This window comes from Nyctereutes procyonoides, unplaced genomic scaffold (genome assembly GCF_905146905.1).
Source record: "Nyctereutes procyonoides isolate TBG_1078 unplaced genomic scaffold, NYPRO_anot_genome, whole genome shotgun sequence".
Taxonomy (NCBI): Eukaryota; Metazoa; Chordata; class Mammalia; order Carnivora; family Canidae; genus Nyctereutes; species Nyctereutes procyonoides.
Window position 1 is genome coordinate 31,947,365 of NW_026575136.1, and position 13,661 is coordinate 31,961,025.

Here is a 13,661-nt window from a genome sequence, read left to right on the forward strand (position 1 = left end):
TATTAACCTATTAATTTGACTAGAAAAATTTTCCCTAAATAATGAGCATGTAGGGATCCCTGGGTGGCGCAGCGGTTTAGCGCCTGCCTTTGGCCCAGGGCGCGATTCTGGAGACCCCGGATCAAATCCCACGTCGGGCTCCCGGTGCATGGAGCCTGCTTCTCCCTCTGCCTGTGTCTCTGCCTCTTTCTCTCTCTCTCACTCTCTCTCTCTCTGTGACTATCATAAAATAAAAAAATAAAAAAAAATTAAAAAAAATGAGCATGTACAGGTGTGTGTGTAAGTGAGCGTGTACAGGTGTATGTGTGTAAATAATGAGTGTGTACAGTGATGCATTTTTCTTCTCTTACACAGAATTTTCTTACTTTCAAAAGTGTTGGGAAAACTGCTGAAGGTGATCAGTACTTGAATGATATTGGTGTAAATTCTCAGTTTAAAACTAATGTTTGTTAAGAGTTACATCATGAGTTCTTGACACAACTTCTTTCTGCTAGATTGTTTATAAGTCTTATTCTTCGTGATGTTTTAGGCTGAACTAGAATTTGAACCCAGGCCTACCTGATCATAAACTCTAATTCTTCTTTCTTTATTACATTTCAGAAGTTAAAAGGTGAAAATACTAAAAATATAGGTGAAAAAGAAAAGGCGAAAGTAATAAAGTATAACAGGTTTATAAATCATATAGAAATGACTTAATATCACTAAAAATTGCATAAAGAAGCTACTGACAAAATCAGAGACATTTACAAACAAATACGTCTTTACCAATATGTATGTTCTGGGCAATATGAAGGTTTGAGAAATAGGATTTGTACTGAGACAAGAGCCAAATCCATCTAAAAAAATTAAGGAAAAGAAGGAAATGAGAACATCCTGTCTTCTTCCAATTACTACAATTTACATTCATGAGACTGAAAAAGTCTACAAGCAATTATTAGTCGATTTTCAGTATCTAAAAATATTTTATTAAATATTATTATTTTGTTAAATATTATTTTTACAAAGCAAATTGCATAGAAAAATGTAAAAATGTTTGTGTTCCCAAAACGTTCTACGCCTTTTGTCCATCATCTTCTTGTCAGCTGCTCTCTCTTTAAAGAGTTGGTACAAAGGGATAGAGAAGAGATGTCACCAGTTTTATGTCTCATCAGGCCGGAAGGGCACAACACCTTGCAGAGATTTAGCATATCTCCAGGTAACGGCTGCTACACAGAGCTTGCTTCAAGCCTGGCTCACCTGTCTGGCAGCCATCAGTTTCAGGGAGGAGAATCTCACATTGCTCAGGAAGAGTTAAGAAGCTGAACGAGATTTTCAAGACATTTCAAGTAATAGGCATTTAGAGGGGTTTCTTCTGAGTTTGAGAAAGCTGAGAGAGAAAAATAAGAGTATGGAAGAATAAGTTTACTAAATTTCATGTTGCACTTAAGAACAGAATTCATACTTACTTTTTATTTATAATTTAATCAAAAAGTATAAACATAAAACAATACATCTCCATAATGGCAGCTGTTACCTACAACCCCAAAAGAATGCCTTGCTCTTTTCATGTATTAAACCATCTCTCCTAATGCATAAATTCTAACATAACTCAATTATTCACAACCTCTAGAAACTCATGGTCAAAGTGAGAAACAAACCAAAAAATCCACAAACCACTTATAAAGAATCAGACCAGGAAAGCACAAACTAATAACCAACAGACTTAGTACAGTTCAAGAAAGACACAATACAGTGCCTTAGCATAAAAAATGTTCAAAGAATAATGCTCATTGAAAACCGGTTTCACTTAAAATGAAAAACGAACTGTCAAAGAAAACCCTGCCTTGTATCACGATCACATCACAGGGCTGAGAGGATAGAGGGGCAATGGAATCTATTCTCGGAGGACTATAATTCAACTCCCTGATGTTAGATCAAAGTTTTCTGTTCAAGGTCAATTCTAATTGGGCCCAGTTCTTATCACCTCAGAACACATTATAGCACGGTGGTATAGCCACTGGCAAAGGAAGTTTAGTGAAAGAAAAGGAAAATGAATTGGAGAAAGATCAAAGGCATGTTTTAAGAAATTGTATCTCAAGCCTTCATCTATCAAAACAATTTATTATTTAAATAGGTGACATAATGAAAAGCATGGACCAGATATCAGTACATTTTATAATGCTTCGATAAAAATGCTCCTCAAACATCACCATAGAAAACTGTCATCTTGCTGTCAACTATCCAAACAATTCATTAATCAGAGAATTCACTTAACAGCTTCCAAGTTGAACTATAATCTCTTTCATAATAAAACTTACTTTTCTTTGCTAAGGAATATGCTTCATCCACTCTTCTTTTTATGGATGGGTTTTTCAAAGTCATTTTTGCCTGCAGGTAACATAAAACAATCCATTAATTAGATTTATTCCCATATGCTAAGGCTCAGGATACTACGATACTAATGCTGCCACTGCTGACCACAGCACTAAGCACAACATTTATAAAGTACAATAATGGAGCCTGGGAACTATCTATGAGTGCACCCCACTCAACTGTCACTGACATCCTTCCTTCTCCAACTCATTTCTTTCTCTGCCCTTCCCTTTACCCCTTCTCCCCAAACTCAAGCCTTAAAGGAAGACTCAGTCTTGGTTTCAATATTTAATATTCTCTCAAACCCCCGATTTCAGATGAATTATATCAAACGTACAATTGGTTAATAAATATTCACTAAGTAGCTGCAAAGTGTCAAATCCTGTGCTAAGCCCTAGGGATACGAGGTGAAAGTGACAGCACTGACTCTTTCCTCGTGTGAACTGTCGCCAGCTAGCAGAGGGAATAAGCCGCACAGACAAGGGACAAATGCCGAGAGTATTTGGCATTTTTTTCGGCATTCAGGGATGGTGTCTATCCTAATAGTGTCTAACATTTGGGCCACTATTTAATTGCTATATACACAAGGGCATTTCTCTCAGGAATGAGGTGTCTGCAAAGAAAGAAAAGCCCAAAGGTCAGAGAGAGCAAGTGCACGTCCGCACCTGTCAATCGTCCCCTTGGGACTGGCCCTGGGCTGCAGCCTTAGAAGAACCAAGGTTTCTCAAAACTCAGAAATGGCACACAGAAAACCACACACAATCTGGTTTTATTTCAGGATGCATTTTTCCTTAATATATCTTTTAGCAGAAACAATCTATACAAACATTAAACCAATGTCAAATCAATTTATATCAACAGGGAAAATTCGCCCAAAAGAGACACACTTCTGAAATGAGATATCCTGTTAATTAAATGAAAAGGATTTCTACTGATGGCTCATTAATTGTATAAATGCATAAGGCAACAAGGTCTTTGAGTTCATGGTTTTTTGTGTTTTTGTTTTTTTTTTTTTTTTCTCTTGCTGATACTCTTCTGGCGTCCCTGGCTACACTCTCAGAGTGTTTGCCCCCGGTGTTTGCCCCCGGCTATAACAACGACTTTAAAAACTGACCTTTTGATAATTGTGAATCAGAGCCCAAAGTGCAGCTGCTCCAATCCTCTGAACGTTTTGATTCTCGCTTTCCAGACAGGCAGCTAGCACACTAATGACTTTTTCTAATAATAAACACATTAGAAAAAAAAGTTCAGTCCCAGATATTACAATGTATTCTGTTCTTGGGCTAATCAGATACTCCCTTCTCCCCATCAGAATACATACAAAGTTGGTATCAGTAGACTATGGCAAAAACAATCTTGTATAGCATGTGTGGGAGGACAACCTCAAAACAAATTATTTTCATGACAGGCATAGAATACTCAGGAAAGCTGTGGCAGCCTAATTTTTTTGGCCCTAATTCAACAAAGGCACATTCATTTAAACAACAATAGTGCAGAAGTAAATAATTATACAAAGAGTTGTATAAATGAGCTGTTCAATTATAGCTCACATTTTGGTGTGCAGGCAAACAGATTTGTTCTTATGATAAATTATAAAGACTATTAAAAGAACATCAACTGCATGGGTTACTATATAAAACAGTAATCAAGAAAAACGAAATTAGTTAAGCCCTTTAAAAAAGGAGTAAACATTTTAGAGAAATGTTTCTGTGTATGTATATACGTCAGAGGAAAAAGTGATTTAAAGGCATATTCAACACTCAAGGTATGTCCCCTTTTTGCAAAGCTAGCCAGAGTATGAAATCAAGATTTATAAATTACCTGCAGCAGCCTACTCATTTTAAGTGAAGATGCAGAGAAGTCCAGTCCTAAGGAAACTGTCAGGGTATTTCAGACCAACATATGAACCTATCTTATTACTTATTTTTATATACCATTAAATTGCATCAAATCATTTTTCCTCTAAAATGTATGTTTAAAAACATGTAGCATTCTGAAGGGTTGTTATTGGGAACTCTGTCTGAATAACCACTCTCCACTCTACTGTGGATGCATCTAAATAAACTGTAACCCGGTTGAGGGAAAAGTGTGTGTCTACTCAATGGTGAATATTCCAACCATCAGGCCAATTTATTTTAGGGGCTCGATGAATACTAGTTTATGAAAGATTCCATAATTAAAGCAACAAAAATGCTGTTTAGGTAATTCTATTTAGTTGTCAAAGAAATCTTAAGGAATTTTACATCTTTTAAATTTTTTTTTTAATTTTTTATTTATTTATGATAGTCACATAGAATGAGAGACAGAGAGGCAGAGACACAGGCAGAGGGAGAAGCAGGCTCCATGCACCGGGAGCCCGACGTGGGATTCGATCCCGGGTCTCCAGGATCGCGCCCTGGGCCAAAGGCAGGCGCCAAACCGCTGCGCCACCCAGGGATCCCAGGAATTTTACATCTTTTATAGAGAAGGAAAAAAAGCTGCTCCACAAAATATCTTCTGTATAGTGAGGGACAGTGTAGAAGGTACATATGGGTTCTGAACTTCCCTGCCAACTGGGCCCTACTCCTTACCACCTTCTCTGTATTTCCTAGCCTCCCTTGCTTTTCCTGTGCCATAACTAGTCCTTACCAAGACTTATCTGATGAAATTCACTATGTGAAGTTATAGGTGGCACCTGGTACTCTTAGGGTACATCATGAAATGAGAGGGTAGTTTCCTTTGTATCCCTGAGTATCATCAAGTGATGTTTTTATATATATGAGAACATAAAACCCATATTCTAAGTAAGTTTATAATAACTCCTTCTACCAGTTACTATTTCTTAAGCATATTTAATAAAGTACATATACAGATCAATTAATGTGGTGTCCCCAATGATGCAGCAACGAATTTAAAAAAAAAATACATTTCATTGTGAAATATAACTTGCATACAAAAAAGGCACATTAAACATTTTTAAGTTTAAATTATAGGTATAAAATAAGCACCCCCCCCACACACATATATATAACCTCAAGAGAATGGGTAACAGTAAAATGTAACTAGTAAGTAGGAAATGATGAGTTTTAAATACTTATTACCTTTCTTCTTAATAGAATTGATTTAGTTACAAATTTAGGAATATCATATTGCTAGCCTGAAATCAGCTATCCTAAGAGTAATTTACACCATGAAAATCAACAAATGCTACAAACCAGAGCTGAATTAATGGTAAAGCTGAAAGAAGTTTGTTTTACGACTACATTTTGCATAAAGGTGAGAACTAGTTTTAACAGTATTAGATTTAACAAATTAGATTTAATGACAATAAATTTATTGGGAAAAAGAGCTGACAGGGATGCAGTTTCATCTGTCAAATCATGATTGAACTGCAAACACAGACTGACTAGAGATACAAGAGTTCAGCAAAGGTCTCCCATGTTTGGTACCTATATATTTATAGAATTTGTTTGGTTATTTTAAATCTTTCAATTTTTCACTTTCCTGTCTCCTGCAAACATTTCCAAGCTTGTCACTTACTTATCTAAATATGGTATATTAAATTTATCTTTAAATCTGTGTTTTATAATTCTAATATCTAAGTCTGGGCAGATAAGTTGATGTATTTCCCCCTGCTGGTTCTTACTCATGTTGCCATGCTTCCTTCCTGATGAGCTTGGTCACATTTAACAATACATTGATACTTTTGAAAAATCGTGAAGGTTCTCTGAGGCTTAGTATGCACTTGTCCTCTACAAATCAGGGGCAGCCTGGCTCTGCTAAGCACCCAGGGGCACTACTGTCAATCGAGGTTCTGCTCAAACCAAAGTCTTAGGTCACTTGGGCCATAGATCTCTGGGCTACAGCGCTGTGAGGGGCAGTAGGTGGTGCCCATTCCTCACACTTGTTTTTCTTTTCTTTATAATCACCTGGATAAGGGTTGGGGAACCAATGTAATTTTGATTCATCCTTCTCCTAAGGCTAGTTCTTTGGAGTTCTCTATAAATACAGACAACATGGCCTATAAACTCCCCATCTTGGACACTCCTGACTGTTGTTTCTTGACTCCTCAGCATGTCTAAACAAAAGCCAAGTGTACAATGTTGGCAAATGTCCTTGAAACAAAAAATACATATTTCATATACATATTTTGTGTTTCTCTAGGCATGAACTTCCAGTCACAATTGGCCTGAGAGTTTCCCGCTATTTTCTCAGTTCTTTGGTTTTCTTTGTTTTTTGTTTTTTTTTTTTAATTTTTTTTAATTTTTATTTATTTTATGATAGTCACACAGAGAGAGAGAGAGAGAGAGGCAGAGACATAGGCAGAGGGAGAAGCAGGCTCCATGCACCGGGAGCCCGACGTGGGATTCGATCCGGAGTCTCCAGATCGCGCCCTGGGCCAAAGGCAGGCGCCAAACCGCTGCGCCACCCAGGGATCCCTGGTTTTTTTTTTAAAGATGATTTCTGATATATTTATAGCATAAATAATATAAATAATAATATAAATAAATTTATATTTTTTAGCATATTTTTGTTGTTCTCAGAGAAGACCTTGCCTGACATTACATTACCAGGAATACTCTAGCTCTATTCCTAACAGTAAGGTCAAACCCCACAACCCACCCCATCTCTGACCATCAAAACCAGAGGTTTGGGCACTAATGATCAGTTTTGCAGTCTTAGCTGGTAGATTTTAAACTAGCTGACTCTGCTAAGCCCTCCCTCTGGACCCCAAGTGGAAATGGGAGGGCAGTGCCTGTGACGTGCTTCAAAGGTTCATACAAAAACTGTCCAGTTGCTGCCTCTTATCCTGCCTTGATGGCCCCTAATCGCATGTCTCTGGGGCTGAGGAAGCTCTTTTTTACCAAAAATTTGTCCAACTGCTTTAAGCTCAGGAAGAAGACAGAGCACCGCTATTACAAAGAAACACTAAAAATAAATCCAGAGGGAAAACGTAGACTTTTCATTGCATTCCCTAAAGCCCATTCTTTCTCTAACTCTCTCAATAAGAAAGTTGCAGTGAGTAGTCCTCAAAGAAAAAACTTCTTCTGAGAAAGATGAGTAACTAATAGGTGATAGCAGGTCTGGGAACAGATCCCTCACATATGCTATCTCATTGCCCTATAAGGCAGGGCCTATCATTATCCTCACTCTACCCCATGGCAGCTGGCACAGCGTCAGTAGAGGAGCTATAGAAAAGCAGAGCTCATATCCACTGTTCATTTTGCTAAGTTAAAAGCTGACTGAGCTTCTAAAATCTTTCCCAGTATTTCCAACAATTCCATAATTACCAGGAAAAGAGAATCACCACTGCATACATAGCAGGACATATGCAGAATCATTGTCACTCACTTAGAAAACTCCATGTGCCATAGAAAAACACCTCTAAGAAAAGATTAAGTAAAGAACATGAAAGGAAAACAGAATTAATCTATCTGCAGCATCTACCACATACCATAAGTGGTACTAGGTACTTCATGTGTGTTTATAAACTGATGTCTACCAAAACCAAGAAAGGAAGGATTATTTTACAGATGAAGAAACTGGACCAGGGGAAGCTGTCTCAGGTGATACTGGAGTGAGCATCCAACACCAGGTGTGTGGAGGTCTAGATCCCAACTCTTTTTTTTTTTTCCTCCAAAAAAAAAACAATGCAATGTAACCTTATAATAAAACTTGCTCCCTCTAAAATTCACACTCTCCTCACAGAAACAGCACATGGTTGCAAAAACAGAGCTTTCCATTTCTCTCCTTCTGCTTCAAAATTTTTCCGAATCCTCACCTCCATCTGTCCTGTATCTCAGAGAATGACGTCTCTGTAAGGCTAATTTCACCATGTGGTCTTGGGTTCTGAATTCTCCTGCCTGCTTAGGAGCTCTCTCCCAGTCACCAAATACTCATGGGATGCTTACTAGTGATAGGCACAATTCCAGACGCTACAGATAAACATGAAGAAAAGAGATGAAAACCTCTTGATCTTATAAGAGCTAATGTCCTAGTGTGCACAGACTCGGAATAAACAGATACATGCCAAAAACATACAGTATCTCAACTGGTGGTAACAATATGGAGAAAAATAAAACAGGCAGATGGACTGGTGAGTGAGAAGGAAGTAGAGGGGGCAGGAAGGGGATGTGGGGACTTTCATGCTGACAGGTTGGTCTGGAAAGGCTTCATTGACACAGCAGCTGCTCAGAGACCTAGAGGAGCAAGGAGAGAGAGACAGGAGAAGTCGGGGTGAGGCCAGACAGCACCGACGCCATGCTCCTCCTCCCTGCTACCTCCTGGATCCTGTGCAGCCACCAGGGGCAAGATCTGTGAACCCTGAGAAGGTTCCTGGTCCCTGGAAGGCTGGAGCCACATCTGGTTCATCTCTGAGGAGAGGATCCACCTAATTCATTCCAACAGCCTCTGCTTCCAACAGTGCCTTGAACACAGTGGTATTTAACAAATACCTGACAAATTATTTATAAAACAATTTTAGGTTTTTATCTGAATGGAATACTCTAGGAATGACCACATGTACAGGTGGATGCGTGTGTACGTGTGTGGTGTATACTGTGTGGTGTATACTCACCATTAGCCAGGATCTTGGGCTTATTGGCAGGACTGAAGCAAATATTATGAAAGATAAGAAGAGGTATATAAGGGCTGCTCTTATGCTTATATTTGCTCATCTCTGTAAGTAAGTCTAAACAGCCATCCAGCCTCAGGATCATTTGTTGCCCGTCTTCTCCAAATGATATATTCAGGAGTAACTTCAACCAAAGAATGGTCAGATTACTGAGATGTTTATTTCCTCCTTTTGGCAATGTTAGAGATAGAAAGTTCTGTAAGAAGTTACTCTGTGGGAAAATAGAGAGAATATTATTTTCTTCTTGAATCTTTTCATTATTTTCCTTGTCCCTTAGAGACCAATTAACTAGCATTCTGCTCTTCTTTTCTGCAACCTTAATTCATCCTTTCTCCTAACAACTACCCTCCAAATACTCCATCTATATTGTTTCCAGGTATAAGTGAAAAAGTTAAGAAGAACAAAATCGTGCTCCAATTTTAATTCTTACTAATTCTTTCCTGATGATGGTTAAAGTAACTACATATAGTCAACTCTTAATTATTTTTGGGTGGATAGTTCAGTTTGGGGATTATTTCAGGCCTCCTGAGTTTTCTCTTTCTGTCTGCCTTCTGGCAATTTTGCTACTCATTAAAAGCTATCCTATGGGGAGGAAAAAAAAACAAAACCCAAATCAGTCTTGGATACCAGTTAACAACGCTAGTACGACTGAAAAGATCTGAATCTTTATAGCTACAAGCGTTCTTAAAAATAACACAATCTATGTGTACATCTCATATTCACTTTACCCGAGCTGCTTAAGTTCGCAGATGACTTCTCGTGGCTACATGCCATTCTAGTACACTTATAGACGAACATCAAACATTTCAGTTAGATAGAAATGTGATCACTTAACTTTCATAACTGTCCAGATTCTCTCTCATCTCTTTCCTACTTAGTAATCTATTATGGCCTATTTCCTGGGTTCCCTGCACCTAAATCAAGATGTTGGCTTGAACCTGTAAGGTAAATTTAACACTTTTATGTGAAACGACCCTAAGTCTAAAAAATGAAATGATATAATGATATGGAAGTGCTAACTCACAATCTTATACACCTGAAACTAATATTAACTTGTATATGTTAACTAACTGGAATTTAAATAAGAACTTAAAAAATAAAATACAAGAATGAAATGAGCTATAGAAATATTAGCAATATAACCCAAGCAACAAGCAAACTATAAAACTACATGCTCAGTTTGCACTGTCCTTGCCATTACTAACATCTACTTCTCATCATTCCGTTCAAATTAATGCTTTCTAGCTTTATCCCGTGCCTCTCCCACTCAGCTAGATCCTGCCATGATACTGGAGATTTGGGCTGACGGCTAGTGATAAAATACATGGCAGTGCCTTCAATTATAAATAAGCTATGGGCATTCCTTCTTTTTGCTGAAGCTAAAGATGTTTGTAGATGATTTCCTATACTGGACATGGTAGAGAGAAACAAGACCTTTGTACTGGCTACAGTTTCTAATGCTCAGGGATGAGTAATGGAGAGGTCCAACTGTAGTGACCAGGGCTCATTAGGACAAAGCAGTAGGGGAAGCTCAGGGGTTGCCTCATTAGAGCAGAGTAAAAACAACTTGACTGAGCTAGCTGTACCTGAAACAGAGTCCAGTGAAATACACATCAAAATATGCATGAATACACAGTACCAGAACCACAGACTGAGAGTGGAAAACACCTTCAAGATTATGTTGTTCAACCTGAGAAATTTACAAATGAAGCTTAAGGAGAGAAGGCCTCCAGCTCAAAGTCACGTGAGACCTGATTAGCACTCATCTGGGAGTTCCCATTCTACTTCACCCATGTGAAGGGGCAGGAAGCACTACCCCCAGTCTGTGCTCTCACACACCTCCAAGGACAGTTCAGTAGAACTTCACAGATATATCCAATCCTATGCCAGTAAATAAACAGCTAACTCTGCTGGGAGTAATGGACCTCTGGTTTGCACCTTTTGCCAATGTATACAGTGTGAGTACTCCCACCATGGTTGCTTTCAAGGTGGCACCGTGATGTCAACTGGGTCACAAAATTCCTAAAAATCAGCAATGACACTCATAGATAGCCTGACTTAGCTCCAACACACCACTGAAAAGACTGTTTCTTACCTAGAGACTGCAATCAATGTGGGGTTTTGTGGGGTGGGTGGGAAGCTGACACAATAGAGGAAAAGGAGACTGAATTCTTATGAATGCTGTCAATTTTCATAATTTGTCTTGGCCTCCATATAAGAGAAACAGAAACACTCAAAGTACTAGGTACTAGTAAACAACAGATAATGCGATCATATTCACATCTTAAAGTATCTTCTAAATTATGGATTATGTTCATACATATCTAAATATAATCTCACTGAACATGTGTATTAGAATTTAACTCATTCAATCCTTTGTAAACTACCCTAGATTAAAATCAGTGATAAGAAGTCAAGTTTTGGCACTGGAGTTCCAGAGGACTGATAACATTTTATGTCATAAAGAAGTTACGTCTCAGGGCACCTGGGCAGCTCAGTGGGTTAAGCATCTGACTTTGGCTCAGGTCATGATCCCAGGATTCTGGGATCCAGTCTCAGTCAGGCTCCCTGCTCAGCAGGGAGTCTGTTTTTCCTTCTCCCTCTGCCCCCCCCCCCACTTGTGCTCTGTCTCAAATAAATAAATAAAATCTTTAAAAAAAAAAACAAAACAAAACAAAAAAGAAGTTAGGCCTAAGTGGGGAGAGGCAGCTGTGATTTCACATACCGTTTTGACAATGCAAATTGAATGGAAATGGTTACTGTTCAATTTGGTCTACATAAAGACTAATACATTACTTTTATGATCTCAAATAAATGTAAGACAGCTGTCTTTCTAAATCCCTCATTTTTGAGGAAGATAAAATATAATCCAAAAGCTAAGAAGATAAACGAAAAAGAAATGGAATGATCATTCTCTAGCTTGTCACTTTTCATGTGTTATCTATCAACTGGCTTTAAACAAAGTGAACTTCTTAATCCTTTTACAATCTTTTAAAATACAATGCCTTGAAATCATAATAATTTAATTTTTAGAAATTAAGTTCTAGATTTTTTACATGTTCTCCATTAGAAGTATTATTTTACTTTTTTTTTTTTTTTCAAGCTATAAAGGTGACTCCTGGGTGGCTCAGTGGGTTAAGAGTCTGACTCTTGATTTTGGCTCACGGCATGATCTCAGGGTCGTGAGATGCAGCCCACCATCAGGCTCCGCACTCAGCATGGAGTCTGCTTGAGAGTCTCTTGCTCTCCTGCCCCTCCTCTAATTCTCATACCCACTGTCTAAGATAAATAAATAAATCTTAAAAAAAAAAAAGTTATGAAGGAGAGATTAAGTACTCACTTTCTGAATTACTCCTTTACAGTCATGAGATAAGGCCAGGTTTGAAAGAAACATAAAAACCATCTGCTGAACTGCAGTGTTCTCAAGAGGCATCTGGGAAGCCAACTTCAGGATACACCCCATCAGAGAGGTGCTAGGGGCTCCTCTATACGCAGCTTGAGCTGGATATTGTCCGTAACTTGACCAACAAAGAGAACTGCAACCTTAAAAAATAAAACAAGCAAACAAACAAAAAACCAGCCTTTCACAATGTCTTCTTAGTTTCATTATTTAGTTAAAAAAAAAACAAAAAACAAAACCTAAGCCGTGAAGCATATCTGTCCATCAATGACTTATCCACTACCTATGAACTGCAAATCAGCACTAAAGGCTAGTGCTGAAGTCTCATTTAGTTTAATGGATCTGCCATCTTTACCAAGGGTCTAATGATCTCAACAGGGCATTTTAAAATGCTAAGTTTATTCTTTTAAAGACTAGAATATGCATAAGAAGTTTTTAAATAGTTCCTTAAAAAGACATCTAAATAAAGACTTGTGTAGAAGAACAGAATTTTGGAAATGGGAGGTAACTTGATCTAATGCCTTCATTTTATGGAAGGGGAAAAAAAAGAGGGATGAAATGATCCCAGGGTGTGGGCCCAGAACAAATGGTACCAGCCAAGTACTCTAAATAAAGGCATAGACCTCAGAAAAGCCAGCAACTTGCTCAGAGTGACACAGCTCATAAGCAGCAAGAGCCAGCAGTGGCGTAAATTGATTTTCCAGCATTCAGTGTTTTCTCAGTAAATTAAACAACCATATGGGATTTATCACGGGAGTAAAATAATCATAGAAGAATTAGAAATTCATTTTACTGTATTGTAACATAAATCTAAAATATAATTAACTTGTGAAAGTCCATGTGAGGAGGCCAGCCTAAGTATAACAGATCAGAATCAAATACATTCTGCAAAATAAAGTCATAGAAGGCAAGGAAACACAAATAAATATAGTGATCTTTCCTGTATTCATACTATATACAGTGTCCAAATAGCAAGGTTTCTATCAAATCTACTAAATGGTACAGTTTTGCTTGAAAACAAACCAGGTAGGAAAATAAAATTTCTTCCTCAATTTAGTTACCTAACCACAATCTCAGACTTACATCAATTTGAAGTATAAGAGTAACACAGACTATAGCCTCAAGAGATTTAAAATATGTTTCTTTGGCTCAATGTTTAGCAGCTGATTTTGTCCCTCCTGACTTCCCTAACCCTAAGCTAAGGAGTGAAGGAGGGGACAGAAGCATAGAGCACAGATGCAGCACTGGACAGACAGCTCTACTGCACTGATCATGCCGTCAGGAGGTGGTGAGCCG

At 38.1% G+C, this 13,661-nt stretch overlaps 1 protein-coding gene across 3 annotated transcripts in view; it reads right to left on the bottom strand.

The window, feature by feature from the left end:
- Positions 1–747: 747 nt before the first annotated feature.
- The window catches only part of LOC129495557 (rotatin), a 144,807-nt gene continuing 131,893 nt past the window's right edge, over positions 748–13,661 (bottom strand). For all 3 annotated transcript variants that reach the window (XM_055303195.1, XM_055303196.1, XM_055303197.1), the window contains 5 exons: positions 12,306–12,508; positions 8,909–9,176; positions 3,467–3,570; positions 2,298–2,367; positions 748–1,366 (listed from right to left, as the gene is read on the bottom strand). In XM_055303195.1, the coding sequence (XP_055159170.1) occupies positions 1,281–1,366; positions 2,298–2,367; positions 3,467–3,570; positions 8,909–9,176; positions 12,306–12,508 (731 nt within the window). In that variant the 3' untranslated portion in view covers positions 748–1,280. The remainder of the gene's footprint in view (positions 1,367–2,297; positions 2,368–3,466; positions 3,571–8,908; positions 9,177–12,305; positions 12,509–13,661) is intronic.